This window comes from Dromiciops gliroides, chromosome 5, assembly GCF_019393635.1.
Source record: "Dromiciops gliroides isolate mDroGli1 chromosome 5, mDroGli1.pri, whole genome shotgun sequence".
NCBI lineage: Eukaryota > Metazoa > Chordata > Mammalia > Microbiotheria > Microbiotheriidae > Dromiciops > Dromiciops gliroides.
Genome location: NC_057865.1, coordinates 232831707 through 232856412, shown reverse-complemented (window position 1 = coordinate 232856412; position 24706 = coordinate 232831707). Strand labels below are relative to the sequence as shown.

General features: G+C 35.4%; 1 protein-coding gene across 6 annotated transcripts in view; it reads right to left on the bottom strand.

Moving 5' to 3' along the window:
- The window catches only part of MON2 (MON2 homolog, regulator of endosome-to-Golgi trafficking), a 138180-nt gene that overhangs the window by 94235 nt on the left and 19239 nt on the right, over positions 1-24706 (bottom strand). For 5 of the 6 annotated variants that reach the window (XM_043965855.1, XM_043965857.1, XM_043965856.1 and 2 more), the window contains exons 2-7: positions 23315-23378; positions 9553-9680; positions 7312-7443; positions 4582-4711; positions 3293-3390; positions 1531-1656 (exon numbers count right to left, since the gene is read on the bottom strand). In XM_043965855.1, coding sequence (XP_043821790.1) covers positions 1531-1656; positions 3293-3390; positions 4582-4711; positions 7312-7443; positions 9553-9680; positions 23315-23378 — 678 coding nt within the window. Of the gene's footprint in view, positions 1-1530; positions 1657-3292; positions 3391-4581; positions 4712-7311; positions 7444-9552; positions 9681-21725; positions 21743-23314; positions 23379-24706 lie in introns of all 6 variants that reach the window. The other variant, XM_043965860.1, reaches the window with a different exon arrangement.

Below are 24706 nucleotides of genomic sequence, written 5' to 3'. Positions count from 1 at the left end.
GGCAGCTAGGTGACGCGCTGGATAAAGCATCTGCCCTGGATTCAGGAGGAATTGAGTTCAAATCCAACCTCAGACACTTGACACTTATTAGCTGTGTGACCCTGGGCAAGTCACTTAACCCCAAATGCTTCAAAAAAAAAAAAAGAAGCAGAAGAAGAGGTAAATATAAGACAATTTGAGGAGGGGAAAAGTACCACCTGGAGAAAAAAAGGCTTAATGGAGGAGGTGATAGCTGAGCTGTACCTTGAAGAAAACAAAGACTGACAAGTAGAGGTGATAAAGGGGCACATTCCAGGAATGGAATTAGATTCACAGCCTAATGGGAATCAGATTTCATTGGACAGTGAGCTCCTTAGGAGCAAGGGTTGTGGTTTGCTTTTCTTTGTATGCCCAGCCCTCAGTATAGTGCCTGGCACATAGTGAATGCTTAACAAATGCTTATTGACTGACAGACTGAATGAAGGTCAGCTTGAGGGTGACAGAATGTTGACCTCAGGGAATAGCTAGTAGGCCAGTTTGGTGGAACATTAAGTGTATGAAAGGAAATATCATCAAATAAGCCTGGAAAGGTAGTCGGGAGATATAATGTGGAGGACTTTAAATGCCAGGCTAAAGAATTTGTATTTTACCTTAGGACCAACAGGAAGCCACTAAAGTTTTGTGAGTAGGGTCAGTGTGACAGAGAGGAGACAGCACAAGAAGACAAAGAGTCAAATACCATCTCTACTCCTAAAAGGCCACACAAGTCATTTCTCCTCTGAGCTTCCTCACCAGTAAGTGGATATTAACACACCTTGAGTCCACATTGCTCAAGACTGTTATAAGGTTCAATGAGTTAGTGTATGTAGAGCAACATGTAAACTGTCAACTGTTATAACAATGACTGTTGTTATTCACTAGGTTCAAGCCATAGCTCTACTGCATTGGTCTCTTTTTATGATCCCCCGATACAGCACATTTTCTAACCCACACATTCAGGAACACTATTCCTGAAATGTACTCCTCCCTCTTTCTCTGTAAAATGAAATTCTGGTACTTCAAAACAGATACAAATCTTGGGCCTCAAACTAGAATGCATGCTCCTTGAAGGAAAGTCTTATCTTTGTATCTTCCTACTTAAAGGTTGGCACTGCAGATTATACACAGCAGGCATTTAGTAAATGCTAAATGACTTAATGATTTTTAAAAACATAAAGAGATTCAAGAGTATCTCTAAAGAACCATCCAGTAAAACAATTCTATGATTTTATTACACTAAGAATATAGTTCGCAGATGCTTCCACTCTAAGTTTATACAGTTTGTATCTTAGAGAGAGACAGTGTGTGTGTGTGTGTGTGTGTGTGTGTGTGTGTGTGTGTGTAATGGGGTGGGGGGAACAGAATTGACTTTGCAAAAGTATAGTTTTTATGGCATAAAGAAATTTTATTCCTTAATTTTAAATTAGTTTAATAACTATTTTAGCGTTTTTTGTAAAGAATGGAGACAAATAAGGATTACTTCCTTGCTTAAGTAAATCTGAAATGGCTTACTTGTAAAAAGACTTGTGGAAAATCATTCAAGACTGACTCCAGTAGTTCAAGGCCAAAAGTTCTAGTCATTTCTGTCATTCCTACCAGCCAATATGGAGCATCAGCATTAACCAACTGACAAAGATCCTGAGAAAACAAACGCAACAAAAATGAGTGGGATAAAAAAAAATTTAGGTCACATATATTTAATCTAATTTTTAAAAAATTCTTTTATATAAGTATTTTTTCTGCTGACATAAAAGTAGAATCCATCTTTAAAAACAGTATTTACTAAGTAATATTTTCTAAAAGGCATAAATTAATGAGTATATGCATTACAAATATGTTTATTTGACAAACCCAAGAAAATTGCTTAATAATATGTAATCATTGCCAATATATAATTACTATTTATAGGCATCTAGTTCATTTGTCATTCTTTCCAGTTAACTCAAATAAAAGAAAGTCTTTAATGCAAGTGTATCTTGTATTATGCTCAAAGGAACACCACCAAACTTGGCAGTGAGGAGAGGGAAAAAGCCATGTGGCCTCATGGATAGAATTCTGAACTTAGGTTCAGTTCAAGTAGTGCCTCTGACACCTAAGAGCAGTCTGATCACAGGAAAGTACCTTAACAACTGAGATTCCTTATAAATAAAAAGGGGTCAGTGATTCCTACGGTACTTATGTCAGAGGGTTGTGAGAGAAAAACAAGATAACACATATAAGGTATATTCTACATTCTAAATAGCTATATGTTACTCATTTTTACTGGGCCTGAGAAACTCTGGGTTTGAATCTTAATTCTACCTCCATCTGTGTCACCCTGAGCCTTATTTCCCTCATCTGCAAAATGTGAATAATAATACCTTCATTACTTCACCAGGTTGTTGTGAGGATCAAATGAGTTAAGTCAAGTAATGCATTCTATAAACAAAATGCTATGTAAATTTTATCATTATTATTCTTGAAGAGAGATGCAAATAAAATATCAAATGATACTTTAAATGTACCCCAAAAGTTCACACTAAATGGAATCCTTTAGTAATGAAAATAAATATCTCCTCATTGATCTTTCCTATGTGCTGACTTAACTCAATTCCCTTAAAGGCAGGAATATATTATTTTCACATTTCAATTATGTGATATAAAATGAAAACAGCTTGTGATCAATAAAAGCTCTATTCTCTTCCTTATATTTAGTTCTATTTGAAATTTCAATCTAAGCTATGTGTATTGATGGACTAATTTAATAAGCAGCCAATTGCATGTCTAAGATTGAATAATAAAAGTGTGTGCATGTGTGAATTCAGGTTAATCTCAGAAAAGAAGGCAGTAGCAGCCAGGGCACTGGGGCAAGTCGTCTGCAGAAGGTGGGATTTGAATTGAGTCTTGAAATAAACTAGGGAAACTCAAAGTCAAGGGTGAGGGGAACCACCGAATTCCAGGGACAGAAGACATCTAATACAAAGTTTCTTCATCTCTAAAATGGAGTGATAATACTGGCTAGATGTACCTTGCAGGGTTATTACAAGAAAAGCATTCAATAAGTGTAAAACATTATGTTAATATGAGATAATATTACTACTCTCCATTCTTTAATTTTTAAAACTCAAATATCACTTAACATTTAACTACTAAATTATATTTCCATTGTAAATAATAAGAACTCATTTTTAACATACTTTTTCTAATAAGAAAATTGAAACTAGATTTAAAGCTCTAAAGAGCATTAAGAAAAAAAACCATAAAGTGACAAAAGCAATTTCTTTCATATGAATACCTGGAAGAGCATGTATGCATCTTTTGCACAGGGCTTCAGGGTACTCACAGAGCGCCTATTACTGTTTCCTTGAACCAAAACTGGCTGCTCCACAACATCTGTAATCAAAATGGAATGTTATGTGAATTCACAAAAACTGGATAGTAAATCATGTGCCTACAGTTTGATGGAATGGAGCCTGACCAAGATACATTTCCATATAGGATATCTCCTTAATTATTTTCATTATAATTTCAGAGTAATAGTCCTCTTAAAAACAAAAACAAAAACAAGACAACATGGAATTGTCTGAAACAGAATTCACTTGTAAGGATCCCAACCAAGATTCTATGTTGGTCAATAAATGGAAGGTTCCCACAACAAGAAAATACTCAAATGGACAACCATTCTACTTGGTTTCTGAATATTAACTTAAATAAAGTAGAAATATATTAAGTTTACTACACAATTAATTCCCATTTCTGTGAGCATTCTTGCTAGTTCCCATGGACTTAATGATTAGTCAATTACTCAGGTTACATCTCTGATGCAGGCTCATTGCTTAATGTTTTATTAGAAGGTCTCAAAAGGTGCATAGATTAAGATTCCCTGCAGGAGAACTTTTTTGTTTTATACAAATATACAAGACATATAAATCAAAGAGTTATCTTGGTGTTTTTTTTCCCTGAACATGACCCAAATAACTATATAGGACATACTAATTAGCATTAAATCTTTTTAAACAATTAACATTTCTATCCAGTAGAACTTCATCTTTTTTTTCAGGAAAGGTAGTACAAATCAAAGCCAAATTTAGTAGAAATATTGCTTTAATAAAACAATCAGAAAGTCAAGAAACAGAATCTAAATCCAAATAGAACTATTTTTCTCAACAAGTGGTGTTATCATTAGTCACTAATATAACCCCAAAAGAAAAACATTTTAGACAAAAATGCATAAAAAAATATAAAGCAAGTGAACATAAAACAAACTCTACAAAGGAAAAGATTGTAATTATTCCATCATTTATTGACTGAATAAAACAACAAAAAATTAATGATCTTAGTAATAATCTTTTGAATCAATTTATTCTATAGAAAAATAAACTTGCTGTCACTTAAGTAACAGATACATTTCATATAATCAAGATAAAGGGATATATAATTCAATCTACAGAAAACACATATATTTTAAAAAGCATTATTATTAATATATCCCCAAAAAACAAAACATCAAAATATCAATAACTGATGGAAAACCATACTAACAAGAACTTAACTACCACAAAAGAAAGGAAATAACAAATTTACCTTTATGTCGTTCATCCTCAGCGACCATCCTCTCAAAAACAACAGTAACAACTTGTCGTACAGTAGCAGCAGCTGTATTATTTGTAATATTATCTTTTGTAAAGTGCAGGCGAAAACAAAGAACAATTGCCTGAAAAAGCAATTTTCAGGTAATGAAAATAAAATTTAACACCACTGACCCATTTTCTTTTTTCTATCTGAAGTAACAAAATTAATTTCTGCTTTTGTATAAGCAGAGACATTTGGCAAACTTTATTGTAAAAGAAGTCTAGGTGAACAAAGGACAATATCTTTATTACAGAATGAGAGGGATGTTTTCTATGAATGTATGTGTGTATAAAATAAAATATTAAATTATTTACAGGGATATGATTCTCTATATACACACTTTTCCATAAAGATGTGAATAATTAGCTCAATAACATGGAATGTTCTGGAAAGCCAAATATTCAGCTGGCCAGAGCAGAGAGAAGAGATGGGAGGAAAGATACATGATTAAGGTTGGAGGAAGGAACATAACTTATCCTTGGGTAGGGGGGAAAGAACCAAAAGGGCATATTTGAACTAGGGCAGTGTGGCTTCTAGGGGCTGAAGAAAAACCAGCAACAAGAGAAAAGCCTTCCCTATTTCCAGCATCCCTTAGACTACCCTCTCAAGTTTAAAGCAAGAGATTTGGCATGGAGGAGAGTCCTCAACTCCTACTTTTGTAATATAAAAGATCTCTTCCAAACTACTGTGTGTTCATTTTGTAGTACATGTTCATGTTAGAATTAAGTTCCTTGAGGGCTGGGATTATTTCAATTTTGTCCTTATGTTTGCAACACATACCACAGTGCCTGGTATACAATATACATTTAATGAAAGCTGACTGATTGATGATATAGTAGGCTTATTTTCAAGGCTAGTTTTAAGTTAGTCTAGTGATTTCAGGAACCCCACCTATGCCCAGCCACACAAAGATTTTCCTCACCTGTTTGCTAATATGTGAAATTCCTTTAACAGCCTCAAATTCAAAACTAGAAAAGACTTCAGAAATCAGAATCCAACCCTCATTTTACACATGAAAAAAACTGAAGCTCAGGGGTTAAGTTCTTTAATCAATGTCACACAGGCAGTTGTTAAAGCTTTTCATTCCACAATTAGAAATAAAAGAAAATGCTTTCATTAAAACTAATTTACTTGTACTAATAAGTATTTGTCAATTATATAACTGATTTCAGATCCCTCCTAATTTAAGCAGTAGAAAGGTAATAAAGGGAGTAAGAGCCAGGAAGAGGTAGCCTATGGGAAAGCAAAGGATTTCAAAAGACCTTTAAGATGGGAAAACCATAAAGGATGGTGCCACATCTAAAAAATGAGGGAACTGGTCCTTTCAGCTCTCTATCAATGATCCAGTATCAGGAACAGTTAGAAATTCCTGTCTGGTTAGAATCAGGGTATGTGAAGAAAAGCAGCATGAAATATAGATGGAAAATTGAGTTGGAAATCAACTGTGGAAGAACATAATGAGAGAAGAAATAATTTCAATTTATCCTAAAAGGAGATAAAAGGGACCACTGAAAGATTCTGAGGAAGATGATGACAAAAATTTGGGAGTAATATGTATAAAAGTGGTGAGTGAAGCCATGAGTGTGGCTGAGACAGCAGGCAGAAACAAAGACTAAGAGAGAAAGAAAGGCACAGAGACAGACATAGAAAGATACACATAAAGATCCAGAGGAGAAAAATTAACCAGTGGAGATCAAGGAGGAATGGTCAGACAAGTAAAAATAGAAATGTGAAGAAAAGAGTCCAATTCAAATAAAAAAAAAACATTTAAGATCATGGCTAGTTATCCTTTTGTTTTAGAGTTTTAACATTAGAAGAGGCATAAGAAAAACTATATGTCTTTTCGTAACAATAGTGCTAGAAGGGCAAAATTGATATCCACCTCATGAGCTGTGTCATACTAAGCTTTAACTACATGCGATAAAAGTTCAATGGTCCAATAGCCAGTATGAATGGAGGCATCAGGACAGGTGTTACAATAGAATCCTACGGGAGGTTAGAAGATGCAGAAAATGGGTTCTCCCAAAAATGTGAAGTACTGATTTTAAAAGCTCAAAATAAAATTATTTTTTACTAGCTCATCCCTGTTTTCATAAGATAACCCACACATATCTATATAGTAGTTGGCTTCATTTTGGTAAGCAGTATCTCCACATGCTAAATATAATTTATGCTACTTTGAGTTCAAATTCCTCCCCTTAAACTTACTAGCTGAATTACCACAGACAAGACACCTAAACTCTTGGTCTCAGATTTCCCCACCGCAAATTAGGGATGATAATACCTGTAGCAGATGTAGATAAATAGATCCTCACAAGGTCAGGGTGTGAGTCAAGTAATAGCAATTTGCACATTTTAAATGACTGTGTAAATATCGTTTAATATTTTGGAAAAAAAATTAATGAAAAAGTAATATTGCATAGCTTATTAATTATTTTAAATTATTTTAAGATAAAACCTGACCTATGCCTTAGGTCTGGAAGTTGCTGTAAGTTCATTTAATGGTAAAACTCAGGATAAAAAAGGTTGCTTACTCCTGGGTCTATTCTGTGATCACTAGCCAAAACAATGTCCACACTAATGCTGTATTTATTTCCAGTAAATGCAGTTTTCTCCTGAAATTGGTCTGAATTAAAGAGACTACCAGAGAAACAATTAAATGGGGCAGAAAAGAGTTTCTACCTTAGAGAGGGCTTCATCATGAACTACAGTATTGGTTGTTAAAAGAACAAGAACTGTTTGAAGTAACTTTAGTTCTTCAAGGCTATTTTCCATCAGCTGCCAAAGCATGTTGATGATGTTCCCCGCAGCAGTCTGTAAAATAGTATGTCAATTGTTATCGATTAAATAAAATACATCTGTTTAAGCCATATGCAAAATATAAATGATATGCCCTACAGAATGGAGGAATTTTAGCAATTATTTAGTCTCTTTATAGGATGAGGAAACAAAGCCCCCTGGAAGTTAAGTGACTTGTTTACAGTCACTCAGATAGTAAGTAGCAGACTGAGGTCTGAACCTAGATACTTTACCTCCTAATATTTACTTTACAAAAATCTTCAACCAAAGAGAAAGTTCATAAATAGTGCCTTTCCCCCAAAAGAGGTATTATTATGACTATCACACTGGTGAATGAAAAGTCAGCATGGCGTAGCAGAAAGATGGCTAAACCTGGAATCTAGAAGACCATGGGTCCAAGTCTTGCCTCTGACAGTACATAATAACTAGATGACCCTGGGTATAACACTTTTCTCCAGAGCTAAGATTACTCTCTAAACTACGAAATTATAAATTCTACACCAGGAGCTTCCAACATTAGTAAAATGTTTCACTAATACAATGATATCATATAGATATCAGATATCAGAAAGGAAGATCTTCTCACCCCCAAAGAAACACACACAAAATGGTGAATATCATTCATTCCTATGCCACTGTATCCTTTCTCATGCATGTCAACTAGTTTTGGAGAGGCTTAAATTTTTCCCCAGAAAATTCTAAGTAGCACCTAGTTTTCCTAAGTATGGTTGCTCATATTTAGATATGTTCAAATATGAACAAGGAGTTATAGAAATACCTAGTCGAAAGAAAGCAGCTGATTACAATGATAATTTTTTCTTCAAATATTTGTCAAATTTCCCTTTTCTGCTCTTCTTTTTTCATTATCTCTGTAACTAATTCCCTGACACAACTTGTCTCTCATATTAATTTAGAATTCTCAATAAATATGGATCTACCAAAGTTGACAAATTTTGCATGTTGGTTATTTTGTTTATATCATGTCAACATTTTTCCTTAATATGCTTCAATATCTTAGGAACCCACAACTTCATGGGTATGGATATACGCTCCACCAAAGGTAAAAGCATGAGCTGCTATGGCCAATTAAAAAAAAAAATCATCAACATATGCTATATCACATATATGCTACACCAAAAGGGTCTACACATATATGAAATAAACTGGGATTTATACTGTTCAGCAAGAAGTATTTGGGTTTGTGTAATTTGTTGCTTTGAAACAGCTTAACATATCCTTCAGAGCAAAGAATTAATATATGGTCATGAAAGTCTGTAAGGTAGGCACTGAATATACTTGAAATATATCAGGTTTCACATAGGAAAACCATTGTCATGTAGCTCTAAAAACATACAGAAATCAATAAAGAGCAAGTAATTTTATACAGTCGATAAACTCATAAAGTCCTTTTCTTCCCTTTAAACAAACTATTGAACATGGTTATATCATTTACAAAGCTTTTCAAAGCAATTAACTTTAGGAAATAACAATGTATATGATAAAACTAAATATTTGCTCTTTGATTATAAAAATTCTAATCTAGTTTATAAGACATTGATATATAAAATCATAAATTCCTTGAGTAAAGAATTATGTAATCTTAACCACTAAACAGGTTTTGCCTCAGGCAAACTGAGAGCTGTGAGAGACCTTAGCTTAAAAATGATAAGGTCTCCCACTTGCATCTGGGGCCATCTCCAGTTGTCCTGATGTATACATCTTGCCACTGGACCCAGATGGCTCTGGAGGAGAGAGTGAGGCTGGAGCCTTTGTATAGCCCTCCCTCACTTAAATTCAATTCACTGCAAGTCATGACATCACTTTTCTGATGTCAAGGTCCTCTTTGAAAACAAAGACAAACTACAACAATGTATTAAATGCATGCAAATCAATATATGTAGCTTATACATATATTTAATATATACAAATCACATATACATTTGATTCAATAAATTCTTGTTGCCTTCTTGACGGTATTTTATAATATAGCAATTTCCCTGAATTTAAATCTCTTCATTAAATTAGTATCCCAAACTAAAAATCAAGCACATTTTCTTTCAGATTTATGAAAATCTACATTATTCTATTCCAAGGAAAAAATTGCAGATAGTATGCCTCTCTTACCTCAGAAACAACTTCATGTGACATAAGCCTCTGAATTGCTGCTAGACACAGCTGAGTGATCTTTGGTTCCTTGGTTCCACATCCCATCAGGAAAGGCTGAACAACCTCTGAGCTATTCTCTTTTAAGGCTTTAGAATACATATAAAGTAAATTATTAAACAATTTATAACTGAATAGATTTACTCGATAATTAATAGCAGTGATTTTTCCCTAATAAAAATAATTTCTTAAAAATAAAATGCCAAAAAAGACAGAAAGACAGAAAGACAGAAAGACAGAAAGACAGAAAGACAGAAAGACAGAAAGAAAGAAAGAAAGAAAGAAAGAAAGAAAGAAAGAAAGAAAGAAAGAGAAATCGCAGCCCACAACAGTGATAAGAATATTGTACTTGAAATCAGGAGGTCTATGTCTGAATTCCCAGTTCTGTGTGACCCTAGACAATCTAACTTCTTTGTGACTCAGTTTCCTCACCTGACTTGACTGGATGAAAGGAACCCTAAGGTCTTTTCCAGCTCTAAAATGTTCTGATTCTATGAAAATTAAGAACCTGCGGTAGTAGGAACAGAAGATTCTGAGAGAAAGCTTTGATATTTATATTTATGGCCCACCTTAATTCTATCCCTTCGAAAATGTCATATCTTTCTATCCTCCTTTTTGAGGAGCACTCTATTTCCTACTCTTCTTATTGCAGAAAGGAGACCATAAATAAAGTCATAATTTTAGAATATAAAACAAGATTCGAACAGAAGTTTAAAAAAAAAAAAAAAGGAACACTCTTGAAACTTCGTAACATCATCACTGAATTGGTGAAATAAATATTGGGTACCTCTCCAGCCATAATACTGATATTATGCTTATAAAGCATAGTATCACTTAAGAACTAAATACACATTATAGATCACAAAGCACAAAGAGGCATCTAAAATACAAACAAGATAACCTTTGAAGAGCAATTAGTAATAGAGTAAGATATAGGATACAGGTGCTGTAACCAAAAAATTCATAATCAACATGGTCAGAAACCATCTAAATTAAAAAGCAATTTAATCTAGATCAGACTTGGGCCAGCCAGGAAAGGAAAAGAAATAGAAAACATTTTTTATCTGCTTTTAAAATTACGAACCAGGAATTTAAAGCTTTTATTTAAAAAAATAAAATCAACAATCAATATATTTCAGTTCTATTTCATGGCTGTTTGAGGGGGATGGATAGGAAAATAAAGTAGGGATAGGCAGACAAACATAGAAAGACAAAAAGTATAAAGGGAAAAATGGAAAACACCACACAATTTAGAGTCAAAGTCCTTGAATTCAAATGCTAGTTTCTGCTATTTACACCTGTAGGAAGTCTGACCAAGTCACTTAATCTCTTTGGAATTCAGTTTCCACATCTGTGATAAAAGACTTAGCCAGATGCTTTATTAAGTACCTTTCAGCTCTAAATCCTATAAAACAAAACTTATTTTTATAAAGTAAATCATATTTGAAATGTTCATCAAATGAATTTATCTGAATCTCCCTTTTAAAAAGGTGGCCTACAGGGGGCAGCTAGGTGGCACAGTGGATAGAGCACCAGCCCTGGAGTCAGGAGTACCTGAGTTCAGATCCAGCCTCAGACACTTAACACTTACTAGCTTTGTGACCCTGGGCAAGTCACTTAACCAATTGCCTCACTTAAAAAAAACACAACAAAACCCTTCAGAAGAAGTTCAAACTATCAATCACGTGAAAGGCTGCTCCAAATCATAGCCCAGGACTTTACATCATAAACCTTAATAAACTCAAAATGGCTGCATAAACTAAATATTAAAGATGACAGACAGGGATATGGTCAGAGACATACTTAAGATTTCACTGGTACAGGGAAATTCTTGTCTGCACCTTTTCAGTAACTTGCAGTCTCAGAGAGCTGCCCAGATCACTAAGAGATTAAAAGACTTGCCCCAGGTCAAACAGCCAGTATGTGCCAAACTGGAACCCAGGTCTTCTTGGACAGGTCTACTACTGCCAATACCCCATGTTCTCATATGTTAAAGATTATTTCATACAAATCAGAAGAGAACCAGATCAAGTGCATTTCACAGCTCTGGCTGGGAATACATTCTTGGTCACAACATCACTGTGACCACATGAAATTAAAAAGCTTCTGCACAAACTTAATGCAATAAAGATGAGAAAGGAATCTACAGAATAGGAAGCATTTTTGTATCAAATATCTGCTGGGAAACTCATATCCAAGATATATAGACAACAGAAGGATTTAAAGATTTAATTTAATTTAAAGATTTCAAAGATTTAAAAAACAAAAGCCGCTCATTCCCCAAGAGGTCAAAGAACACAAACCAATAATTCTCAAAAAGGAGAATATTAAACTATTAACAATAATCTGAAAGATAGCTTCAAATCACTACTACTAAGAGAACTGCAAACAAAACAAACCTGAGCTTTCAACCTCACAATAAAAAAATTAAAAGATTATAATATTCAGTGTTGGAGAGATTGTGGGAAGACAGGGACATTAATGCATTGTTGGTGGAGTTATGAACTGGTCCAAATATTCAATAAAGTATTTTGCAATTATGCAAAGAAAGCAACTAAAATGTTCATACCCTTTGGGCCCAGAGATCCCACTATGAAGCTTATACCTCAAGGAGCCCAATGACAAAAAGTCATTATATAACAAAATATTTATTATAGCAGGACATTTTTGTGGGAGCAAAGAATTAAAAACTAACAGATATCCACCGACTAGGAAACGGCTAAACAAATTGTGATTCATAAAAGTAACTGATTATCATTGTGCTATAAGGAATAAAGAAGGTGAATCCAGAAAAGGATATGAAATGATACAAAATGAAATAAGCAGGACCACGCTCATCACCACCGTCACCATCACCATCACCTCATTTTATCCTCACAACCACTGGAAGACAAATGCTATTATTTTCAGTTCTAAAGACGGGGAAACTGAAATCAAGCTGGGGTAAATGGCAAGGTTATACAGATAAGGAATATTTAAGGATAGATTTAAACACAGGTCTTGCTAACTGTCCAGCACTCTACCCACAGCACCAACTAGCTACCGACTTACAGACACACACAGAGTCTGTCTCTCCCCCCCACCCCCCCACCCCCCAATATAAAATGAAACAATAAAAGAATCCAAATGGAAGGCTAAGAGAGGATAATGACCAGACTTGGCCCTAAAGAAAATATGAGAAAACCCCTTCCTTGGCTTTAAAGACATGAAAGACTAAGGGTATGGAATACTGCATAAAATGTCAGATGTTTTTAATAATGTTAACCATTATGCTGGCTAGTTTTGCTGAACTGTTTTTCCCCTCTTTTTTATTTGTTGTTTTAAGGAATGGCTCTCTGGGAGGGGCAGAGATAAGGGATACATTGGGAAATGTAGGTGATATAAAAACAGATTTCAATAAAAAATTATTTAAAAAAATAAAATGTCCATAACCCTTTGACACAGAGACCTCACTGACACGTACATGCCCCAAGTCAAAGATATAAAGTGCCAACACATGCCAAAAAATTAATAGTAGCACTTTTTGTTAAGGCAAAGAACTGGAATCAAGAAACCCACTGACCAGGGAAATTACTAAGCAAATCCCAATACATGAATGTAATGGAATATTATTGAGCCATGGAAACAATAACACAGTGAAGTATGGGAAGATTTATATGATCAGCTGCAAAGTAAAGATAACCAGGAAAACAATTTACACAATGACTACAACAATGTAAATTGAAAAAAAAAAAACCAGTTACAACCCAATACAATATATGATTATAATAATAAAGCCTTGTACTAATTGTAATAATAAAGCAGAAAAATGTACTCCTGGTCTCTTCTTTGCAGAAGTGGTATACTGTGGGTATGGAACATTGTATACACTGTCAGACTAGGTTGATAATGTTCATCAGTTTTGTTAAACTGCTCTTTATCATTCTTTTTTTTAATTTGTTTCAAGAAATGATTCTTTGGGGAGGGAAGAATATACTTGGAAGTAACAATGATATAAAAAACAAAGGTAAGAAAAATTAAAAAGAAAAACTAATCTTCAGTTATTGCTTCAATATGTTTGAGATTTTTCATAGCTGTTTTTCTTAAAGCAAGAGCAACTGTAATTCTAAACCTTACTTAAAATACTGATTTTATAGAACCTCCTAAGGAAAAGCAAATATTTAAGACACTGAAACACATTACATAAATAATGTACTGTATTTAAAATGAGGTACTTATTTTATCTAATATGTTTTTATAATGATTAAATGGAGCTTCACTAATCTCAGTTAAACAATTAGGAACAAAAGATATGAGACATGAGAGTTGTTTTTAAAGTTATTTTCAAAAGAGAAAACAGTAAATGAAACATCCTATATTATCTATAAAGAATTCACAAATATCTATTTAATTATCTGTTTGAAAAAAAATGATAGGAAATAACAAGACCTGACTCCACCACTAACATTTTATATGACCCTACACAAGAAAATTTCTTTGACATTTGTAAAAAAAAATTATTAACTATATCTAATCTGAAAATTTTATATAACTAGACTTATAAGAAAAATTATATCCATAAGAAAAATTATAACTTTAGAAAAATTATAATTGGGCCGTAAATCCTGCCACGGTTGCCATTCAAATGTCAAAATATTTTAAATAACTGGACCTAATATGTGGACTTTTGACTGGCTGGCTATCTGACTGCTATTTATTCATTGTCTAAGCCAGTCTGTTAGGGCCATTTAAAAAATCCCACACTGCTTCTCCCAAATTGATAAGCAAAAGATTAAGAAGCCTCTTCCAACTTAACAGCAGAGAGTTTATTTATGAGATACAATTAAAAAATAAGAATAAAGGAAAATAAAATATGCAACCTGAAACCTCGGCCAACAAACTCTCCACTTTCTCGGTCAGCCACGCCTGCAACTTTCTTAGCATTCCTTTGCGTCTCCTTAGTGTCCTCATCCTCTCTGCTGCGTCTCCTTAGTCCTCCTTTTAACCGAAAAGCCCCCTTTTCTTTCCGTCGTGTTCCTCAGTCTCCTGTGGCGTCGTGTAGCATTCTCTCTTCTAACTCAAAAACCTCTTGCTTCACTGCTCCACTCCTTTCTTCTAATTCCAAGCCTTCTTCACTTCGTCAACCCCCTGCACTTCTTCTCTCACCGACCTGTCTCTACCTTCTTGCTAGCTCTTTCTCCATCCCATTCCTCTCTGTGCATAGTGACCACCCAAGCGTCTCTGCCTCCCAGGCTATATATCCCTTCTCTCCCCTCAAACCTCGGGCTCCTTGCACCCCCGCACATGCCAAGCTAATTCGCCGGCCACCCTAACGCTGCGGCTGGAGGGGCTCGATTAAGCCGTGCCGTACCATACCCAGGGCTCAAGGGGCTGTGCCCCCTGCTTCATGCCTGGGACCTCCAGGCCTGGAGCAGGATCTCCAGGGTATATACCCTAAGGGTGGAGGGAGCTAGGGCTTTCCCCAGCAGTCCAGCCTGGCTGGCGCCCCCTAAGGCTCTCAGCTCAGAATGCTGGAGGGGGAGGGGCACCAGCCTGCCTTACACAGAGAAAAACCCTAAGGGCCTAAGGCTTTTTAATCTCAGGCCAAAGGCAGGGTCCTCAAATCACAATAAATTCCCATATGGTGTGTCCTGGAAAACTCTAATCTAGGATATGGGAAATGTCACAAAGGAGTTTTCCAAAACTAAGCTAGATTGGACCTTTGTCCTATTTCCCAAGTTCCTTTGTTTCAGGATCACAATCCACATTAAAAGATTTTCCATGTTAATACTTCAATGCAAAGCTAAAACAAATTTACAAGTGTTAAATGAAAGAGATTATTGTAGGATTTGTTAAATTATGAGGAACGCAATTCATTTCACAATGTCTATTTTATAATTACCATGACCTTTCTGATGCTGTTAATAGCTACCATCCATAAAGCACTTTAAGGATTGCAAAATGCTTTACATGTTATGTCATTTGGTCCTCACAACCACCCTGAAAGGTAAGTGCTATTACTATCTCCATTTTACAGATGAGAAAACTGAGACACAGAGAGGTTAAGTGACTTGATCAGGGTCACATAGCTAGTAAGTACCTGAGGCAGAATTCACATTCAGGTCTTCTTGACGCAAGTCCAGAACTTTACGAAGTATTCCAGGTAGGTAACCATACTTATTAATGTGCATACAAATATTTCTGCCTCTTATAATCTTCTAATTTTCCAACAGTGAGCGTTACCCTCTTTTTTTTAGAAAATGTAAATTAATAGCTCTTGATTGTCAGAAAATATATACATGCATATATTGTCATTAATAATTATAGCCTTTCTCCCATGGTAAGGATCTTTGTATACTGGAAGTTTATTATCCTCTCCTTACAGAATGAGTTATCATTCAAATGTAGAATCCCAAGGAAAAGAAGTTGTAAAAACTCTCAACAAAGCTGGACCCTCATAGCAATGTTCAGGTCTGGAAAGACATGCCAACAATAACTGGCTACTATTCCATAAACCTATGTAATTTGAATTGCTTCTTGCTTTCTTTTGCTTTGACCCCTGAAAGTAGCCAAGAAAGTTGCTCCCTGCCTTTCCAATTTTAATTCATAGGTAAATGTCTACTGGGATCTCAAAACCAAATTCCAAAACACCTGGGATTACAGATAAGTTCCTCCACAACCCCACTATTAGTTAACTTTGAGCAAAAATGGGAAACATTACAATTCCATATTCTATTCTCTCCCCTCTGCCAAACAACTGCTATGCACAAAGATCCCAAAACCTAGATCTAGAAGTAGTAGATAACAACTTGCTTCCCCCAAATCATCATCCCCTCCCCCCAATTAAGGAAAATCCATCACATAACAAAAATATACTTTTCATGTAGGGAAAAAAGAGTTGGGAAGCCATCTGCCACATTATGACCACATTTTGGACACAGATTTGGAGTACCTGTGGTAGGTAGATAGCATCTACCTGGCTCCAGCTAGCTGTAAAGAACATCCTCTTTGGACACATAAATCTTTCTTAGCTGGCTTCCTCTTTTTTTCCTCCCCTAGCACAGACCCTGAGTAACTACATAATCACTAATTCAGAGAGGCCTTTAACACTACATGCAGGAACTCACAAAGAGCTCTGAACAGCAATGAAGAGGCCCAATTTAGAGGTTCAAAAGCATGATTTAATAGCAGCTATTCTCATCCTATGATATCATCTCTCTTCTTCCAATAGCCAGTTCCCAGGACTCCCTTTGTCCCACAAGAAAGAATTTCCATGAAGCTGAAAATGTCTCTCCTTATTTTACCCATTTTAAATATAATAAGGTTCTCTCCTGTCACCTATACCTTATAGGGTTTAGAGCTTTAAAGTACCTTAAAGATCAACTAATTTTCATTATGTAATATTTATTGCATAAACATTAGCTCCAGGGCAACTATTATATTCAAAAAGTTATTTACAATCTAATGGAAAATGCTTACTACCTGTGTGACCTTGGGTGAGCCCATTAATGTTCTTGGACCTCAGCATCCTCTTCTGTAAAATGAGTAGGTTGGACTCTAAGGCTTCTGCCATAGATTTAGGATCCTATGAAAAGTGCACAGTTCTTCTCAACCACAAGCTTACCGTTTCATGACAAGCAAATTAGTAGATACAAATGAAGCTTGTAGATAATGTTGTCATTGATACAAAGGTAGAAAGAAGCAGCAGTTTAGTTGATCAGATCAGAAACCAGAATACAAAAAGTTAAATACCACCATGACTGGTCAATAAGCCAACCAAGGACCCAGAAAATCCACATCCTTGAGGCTAGAAGGTATACAATAAGGGATGTCAAAACAGGTGAAAAACATAGATAAGAAGGAGAGAATAAAAGCAGCAGCAAGACAAGGAAGGTGAGGACAGAAGACAAGTGAGGAAAAGGCAAGGGGAAAAAAGGAGGCAGGGAGGAGTTGAAAGGGGCACAAAAGTACTACCACAAACTTCACCTAAGCAATAAATTCAGTCGTATAACATAACCCATTTCCTAATCATTTCAGTTGAGATTATTAATACTGACACAAAACACTAATGGCTAATATTTCTATAGTGCTTACTCAGAGCAAGGCACTGAGTAAAGCTCTTAACAATTATTATCTCATCTGATCTCACAGATAAGGTGCTCTTATCATCTCCATTTTGCAAATGAGGAAACTGAGCCAGACAAGAGACTGAGCAACTTGCCCAGGTACACAGCTAGAAGTGTCTGAGGCTGGATGGAATTCATGTCTTCCTGACTCTAGGCCCAGGATTCTATCCACTGCACCACCTAGGTGGTTATTTATGTTTAATAAATGAGGTTACTATCTTTTATAGGCTTTCATTGTCACCAGGAATTATAGGCTTATAGCATGAGAATCTTCCTCTCCAGTCCTAATTCTATGTTTCAGGTGACTCTGTAGCCAAATTAGCTCTGGAGAGATTCCTTTTGAGTAAAGGTTCAGTGCTGGGCTGGATTTATTTGTTGTAAGAGGATCTGCTTAGTTAAATGTACAAAGGATTATCATTTGGTTAGCCACAGGATGATTAATTATTTTCTTCCAAGGCAAATTACAAAGACATAAGTTGTAGAAGAGTTGTAACTTTCACTAGTGGAGGGAGTCCTCACATCAAATAAATCCTAGATCTTTCAAGTATTATGACCATCTGGAGTAGAAGAATATTCCAACTTTCGGTCACTACTTATATATATATAAAAAAACGCTGGTTTCATAACACCGCGGTGAACCACGACCTTCAAAGAACTGCTTCCTGTGGTATCCAGGAGTCAGGAAAGTCCCATCCAATCCAAAAAATGCAGTGGCCTTGAGTCACAAGAAAATTTACTATGTACCAGGCACTGTGGGCAATGTTTTGTTGCTATTCAGTCATCTTTAGTGAGTCATGTCTGACTCTTCATAATCCCATTTGGGGTTTTCTTGGCAAAGATACTGGAGTGGTTTGCAATTTCTTTTTCCAGCTTATTTTACAGATGAGGAAACTGAGGCAAACAGGGTTAAGTGACTTGTCCAGGATCACACAGCTACTGTCTGAATCCAGATTAGAACTCAGGAAGATGGGTCTTCCTGACTCCAGATCTGGCAGTCTAGCAACCAAGCCACCTAAATGCCCCATAGTGACATACTTAGTTATTAGGAGACTGTGAAGGTTCAGAATTGAACACAGGAAAAGAGTTATGAAAAAGCAGGCCCCAGCACCCACAACTCTCTGACAGGGTTTGGTTTCTGAAAATGTCATTTATCATTATTATTTAAATGATCCAGTACTGGGCAGTACTGGAATACAAAAACAAAAATGAAATTGTCCCTGCCCCGTGGAACTTAGCTATTCTAACATATAAAAACACATACAAAATATAAACAAATGTACATAGGAGGTGATTCAGTCCTTCAGTTTTACAGATGAGAAAACTGAGGACCAAAGAGGTTAAAGAACAGCATCGTCAAGACTGAACTCAAGTTCTCGGACAAGAAATTATCCATGATCTGTGGACAAAAAAACAATGTTTTCCCTACCTCTGAAGCTTTCAAAAAGAACATAATGCATTTTCAAGACTTAACAACTAGAGCTAGGTTGGGGAACCCATGTTTATGTAAATTAATAGATTATTATTACTCTTTTAATATTTTCAGTGAAACATTCTACTCTATCTTTGGTCTCTCATGGTCTCAATGATACTGTCTAATAGTGCTAGGTACATAGTAGGGGCTCAATAATTAATTATTCCGTCTTAATTTGGGGATACTTGGGTTCAAGTCTAGACCCCAATATGTATTGATATACTAATTTTGTTCACATGGGCAAGTCACTTAACGTATAAATCTGTTTCCTCATCAGTAAAATGGAGATGATAATGTTTGTCCTACCTAGATATCACAAAGGGTTGTTTTGAGGAAAACACAGCAATGAAAAAAAATCTTGAATCAGAGGACTCAGGTTCAAATCTGTCTCTGCCACTTGGCCAAGTCATTTATCCTCTTTAGGCCTCAGTTTCCTCAACTCTAAAATATGGGGATTGAAACTAGATGACTTCCAGTAATTCCTTCCATCTTTAAACCTGTGATATGAATATGAGAGAGGGGGAGAGAGAACGAGTGAGCAAGCACACAATATAGTAGAGAGCTGACCTCAAAGATGGTAGGCAGGAGTTCAAGTCCCCCTTCTGCTACATCCTGACTGTGTAACTCCTAGCAAGTCATTCAACTTATCAGTTCTCCAGGCACCACTCAGAAGCCTGGTATTAGTGAAAGGTGTTTCCTCACCTGGAGTTCCCTACATCAATGAAATTACAAATCCCAAACCCAATAACAGGAAGCATACAAAGGATTAGTAAAATGTATGGTCTCTATTCTCAAAGAGTTTGCAATTCAACTAGACAGCTAACTGACAATAACAACCAAAGATAAAATTCAAATGTTTTCAAAGTAGATGCAAATCACTTGAAGAATGGTTATAAACAAATCATGGTACATAAATGTAATCAAATATTACTGTACTGCCAGGGGTAACACACATGAAGAACTGAAAAAATATGTAAGATCCTATATGAACTGATTAAAAAAAAGACAAACAAAAAAAACCCCTATGACTTCAACGATATAAACAAACAGAATAAGAACAACAAAAAAGAAAATGGATACTGTATAATTATAATGACCAAGTTTGGAGTTTCCTGGAGAAAAATTATTTTTTGAATAGTCACAGAAGATTTGAAATCACGCAAAGATCCTCTAATTTGAGAGTAGGTCAGCTTTTTAAAGTCAAATTCCTCCAATCATTCTCAAAAAAGTTACCTAAATTTAGAGAGAACATGGACATGCTGGTGAGATGCTATCAGTAAAGACTCAATTGGAGTGTGGTCAATAAAAGAAATTGAATAAGATAAAGGAATTTAGTTAGTCATAATTCATAATCTAGCACATCCATTTCAGATTATGCTTGGTGAGAGTATTAAATTCACATGAATTTTGTCTAGAATGCCAATCCCAAAACAATCTTGAGAAATAATTACTGATGGGTTTGAAATTCAAATAAAAAAATTTGTTAAATGTCTACTATGCTTCATGTATTGTAAGAGGTACTGGGGATACATATAAAATCAAAGCAACAGTCTGACTTCAAGTAGTTCAAAGTCCACTGGGGCAATAGGAATGATGAGACAATCATGAAAATTAAAATATGCTTTTATTGCTACTTATTGGATTTTCCAATTTTTCAATGCTAGCATTACTTGCCACAGCATTCTCACTTATGTCAATATTCATGAAAAGACACAAGGAAAAAAAGTAACAGGGCTAAATGAAACATGGTTAAAAGGGAAATTTTTTTTCAGATATGATTATGTCAACTGTCAGCAATAGGTTAGAGAAGTACTAAGTAGAATTTTGCTCCCAATGGAATTTGGAGGCCTTGACAACTCAAAGAATCCCAGGTAGATTTAAGGTGTGGTTTCTGATGGGAGGGAGGGAAAAGACTGACAGTGGGTCTCTCCAAATTCTGTTCCATTTCTAAACTTATACCACTTACCACTTATTTTATTATATTACTTTATAACATCTTTTATACTATTATATTAAACTACTGATTTGTTCTTTAACCTTTCCTGTGTGAATGACATTGTTCTCAATGGCAAGTAACAAATATCCCTATTCACTTTCCACCCCCCCCCCTCCCTCCCTCCCAAACAGAGCCAAGCACAGGGTTTTCGCAAGTAAACAGATGTTCAATTAGAATGGGCTAAATGAAGTATCCTACTGTTGTCTGTAAGAAGTATCAAAATATACTAAATAAATCAAACAAAAATTATCTTTATGAGAAAATAACTTGTACATATTTATTATTAAAATGATCACAATGTCATTTATCATTATTATTTAAATGATCACAATTGTTAAAAACATCTTCTCAATATTATGCTTTTTATAATACAACTAATTTACCTCCTAAGGCAAACTGTGATTACAAAAATCAAATCTGTAGGTAAACATAGGGTTAAAGAATTTGTCTTCATATATAAAGTATGCTTAAAATACTATTTTTCTATGCTATTATATTTCCAAATAGAAAAAGAAATTTTTCTCAGTTCTGAATCTTATATATTTGTCACCGCTGACATTACCTGGCATAGCATTCCCACTTATGTCAGCATTCATGAGAGCAATGAAAACAAAGAAAAAATAAAGGAGGCATTAAAGGAAAATGTCTAAGGGGAGAGAAGTATAAGTTAAAGAATCCTTCTTCAGTGCCAAGAGAAACTAGGTTGAATGCTACTATTTCCCAGGCCCCAAGAAGAGTAACTTTAAGCACAAAAACGTTTTGGCCTTTCTGGATAGTTACAAACCCTACAGTTAGGATAACTGGGGAGAGAAAGATCCATGTGTTAAAAGTCTCAGCTAAATAGCAATTAAAGAAAGGATTCCATCTTTATTGAAATAAAACCATTTACATTTAAAACATGCACTCCTACAGGATATAAACAATGACAGGAGCAAGGGAAAACATCCGTTATTATATTCAAATACGACTGACTATGGACAATCCCTTGATTTTACCTTCTTCTCCTCCTTTCCCTCCCACCAATTCTGCCATAAGATTCATAGTGACATACTTAGTTATTAGGAGACTGTGAAGGTTCAGAATTGAACACAGGAAAAGAGGTATGAAAAAGCAGGCCCCAGCACCCACAACTCTCTGACAGGGTTTGGTTTCTGAAAAGTGTCCGTACGCCACAAAAATACTACTTCTACACTACCTAACATGTTTCCTTCATTCTACTATACTGCCAGAAATTTAAGACTCATATGACTTTTAGTCATCTAGCAAAGTAGGATTATCAGTCATTCACATTTTACTGTAACTAGCTAAAACAATTCTATTGAGGGAATGGGTATGGTGTGAGAGAGGGTAGAGATGGGAGCCAGACAAATATTTCAAAGTATATATAGTGCTTCAAACCTAGTCAATATCCTATAATAGGGATCTTAGGGCAGAATGAGGACAGTGAGAGACAGGGGGGAAAAAAGGATTTTCAGGAAATGGGGGATAATGAAAATAAGAAGATGAGAAAGTGCCATGGATAAACTTTATTCCAAAATTTGTCTAAGACCAGGTATGTACCAAAAGAAAAAAAAAGAGAGAGAGAAAGAAGCCCTTCTTTTCTCCTCCCCCACCCCCAAACCAATACAGTCCACTGTTATGTTCTTAGCATTTATGTATCATGGGTACCATAGTACATCATGAGTTAAATATTTTGCAGACTAGCCTAGGTACCTAATAATTTATAATGTGGTTTAAATTCCAGTCAAATAACTTACAAATGAATTTCTGAAATACAATTCAATTGGGTTTCTTTTGTTGTTGGTTTTTTGGGGTTTGTTTTGGTTTTTTTTGTGTGAGGCAATTGGGGTTAAGTGACTTGCCCAGGGTCACACAGCTAGTGTTAAGTGTCTGAGGCCGGATTTGAACTCAGGTCCTCCTGAATCCAGGGCCAGTGCTCTACCCACTGCGCCACCTAGCTGCCCCACAATTCACTTGTAATATGATGACTACATATATTTTCTATTATTGTGTACAGTAAGTCACTGGGAAAACTTTTCCTGAAATTTTTAAGAAAAGGGAAGTGTAACGGATCCTATTTCTAAAAGATTTTGCCTCTACACTTAGATTTTTGTATCATTCACCACTGTATTTTTAATGCAAACAATTTACCTGTCAAAACTTCAGTGCTTCGTGCAGCTATCGTTTTAACTTTGATTATTCCTGATTCAGCAGCCTGTAAGAATGAATAAAAACAATTAGAATTTAAAACTGCTATACTAAGCTTTCTTTACAAAAGTAAAAAGTCAATCAACCATCAAACACTATGGAAAATCACCATTATTATCTTACTTCTCAAAATTTTGTTACCTATCAAACCCGAATTTTGAGAACAAGGTAGATACAAAAGTAAGGTGTCACATTAAATGTATTCAAACACGATTATACAAATTTTATTGTCCAGCTTATCCACTGGCAGTATTTAAACCTGTTTTAGATTCCCTTTTCTACTCAGCATGTTTCTAGATTATCTAACTTCACGTTTATGTACTCGTTAACATGATTTAAATATCAGAGCTAGCAAAACATAAAGAAAATAAATTATTCCCCACCGCACTTGGCAAATAATTGCAACATACTGGAATGTCAAATAACTTCTGCACCAGATTATCTATAATACAATCCTTCACTCCCCCTTCTGAAGCATGAATTACTGATGGTAAACTGCTCTGTTACCTCTTATTGGATGTGTGTGTGTGTGCGCATACATTGAATCTACATGTGCCTATACACAGAGAATACTTTTTTCTTTATACCTATCCATTTCTGTAACGTTTTGAGACAGAATAAGAGTGATTTAAGTTCAAAAGGAAAAAGAATTCATCTAAGCCTTGTTAAAACAAATTTTTTATACTTCATGTTGATTTTAAATCAACACATAAAATGCCCTGGGATATGTAACTTTCAACAAATTTGTGAGTATAACAATTATTTATTAGTACAAATGCTAATGGCTACATGGACCCCCTAAATCCTAAGACCCATGTATTTATATGCATGGTTTTGTTTTTTTTTTAAATGTAACCAAAAGGTATCTCCACTGGAGAGCCTCCTACTACCCACCCCCAAGACAGGAAGGAGCTGAATCCTTCCAGACCATACTTTTTTCCTCTCACTGGAATTGCTCAAGGATATACCTCTCTATTTGGTCTATTTGGCTGGACTTTTGCCAGTGGCCCCCTTCTGGTAAATCAACCATACCAAGCTAAAACAAGGGAATTGTATAGCTCTTCCTCCCATCCTCTCATGTGGGTCACCTTTTCTGCTAAGTTGGAAAAATTCATATATAACAAAACGTTCTTAATAAAATCATTAAATATCACTTGAGGGCCTAAGTCAGAATCCAAGATTGATTAATGTGGAGAGTCGAGTCCCCTAACCTATTTCTTAGTTCTGTCTATTTCCAGTTAACCATCCATTTCCTCTATTTTCCCCCCTTTGCTGGGCACAGACTTGACCATGAGAGAAAAGAACTAGCAAAAAAAGTCAATAAATGAACAAGCA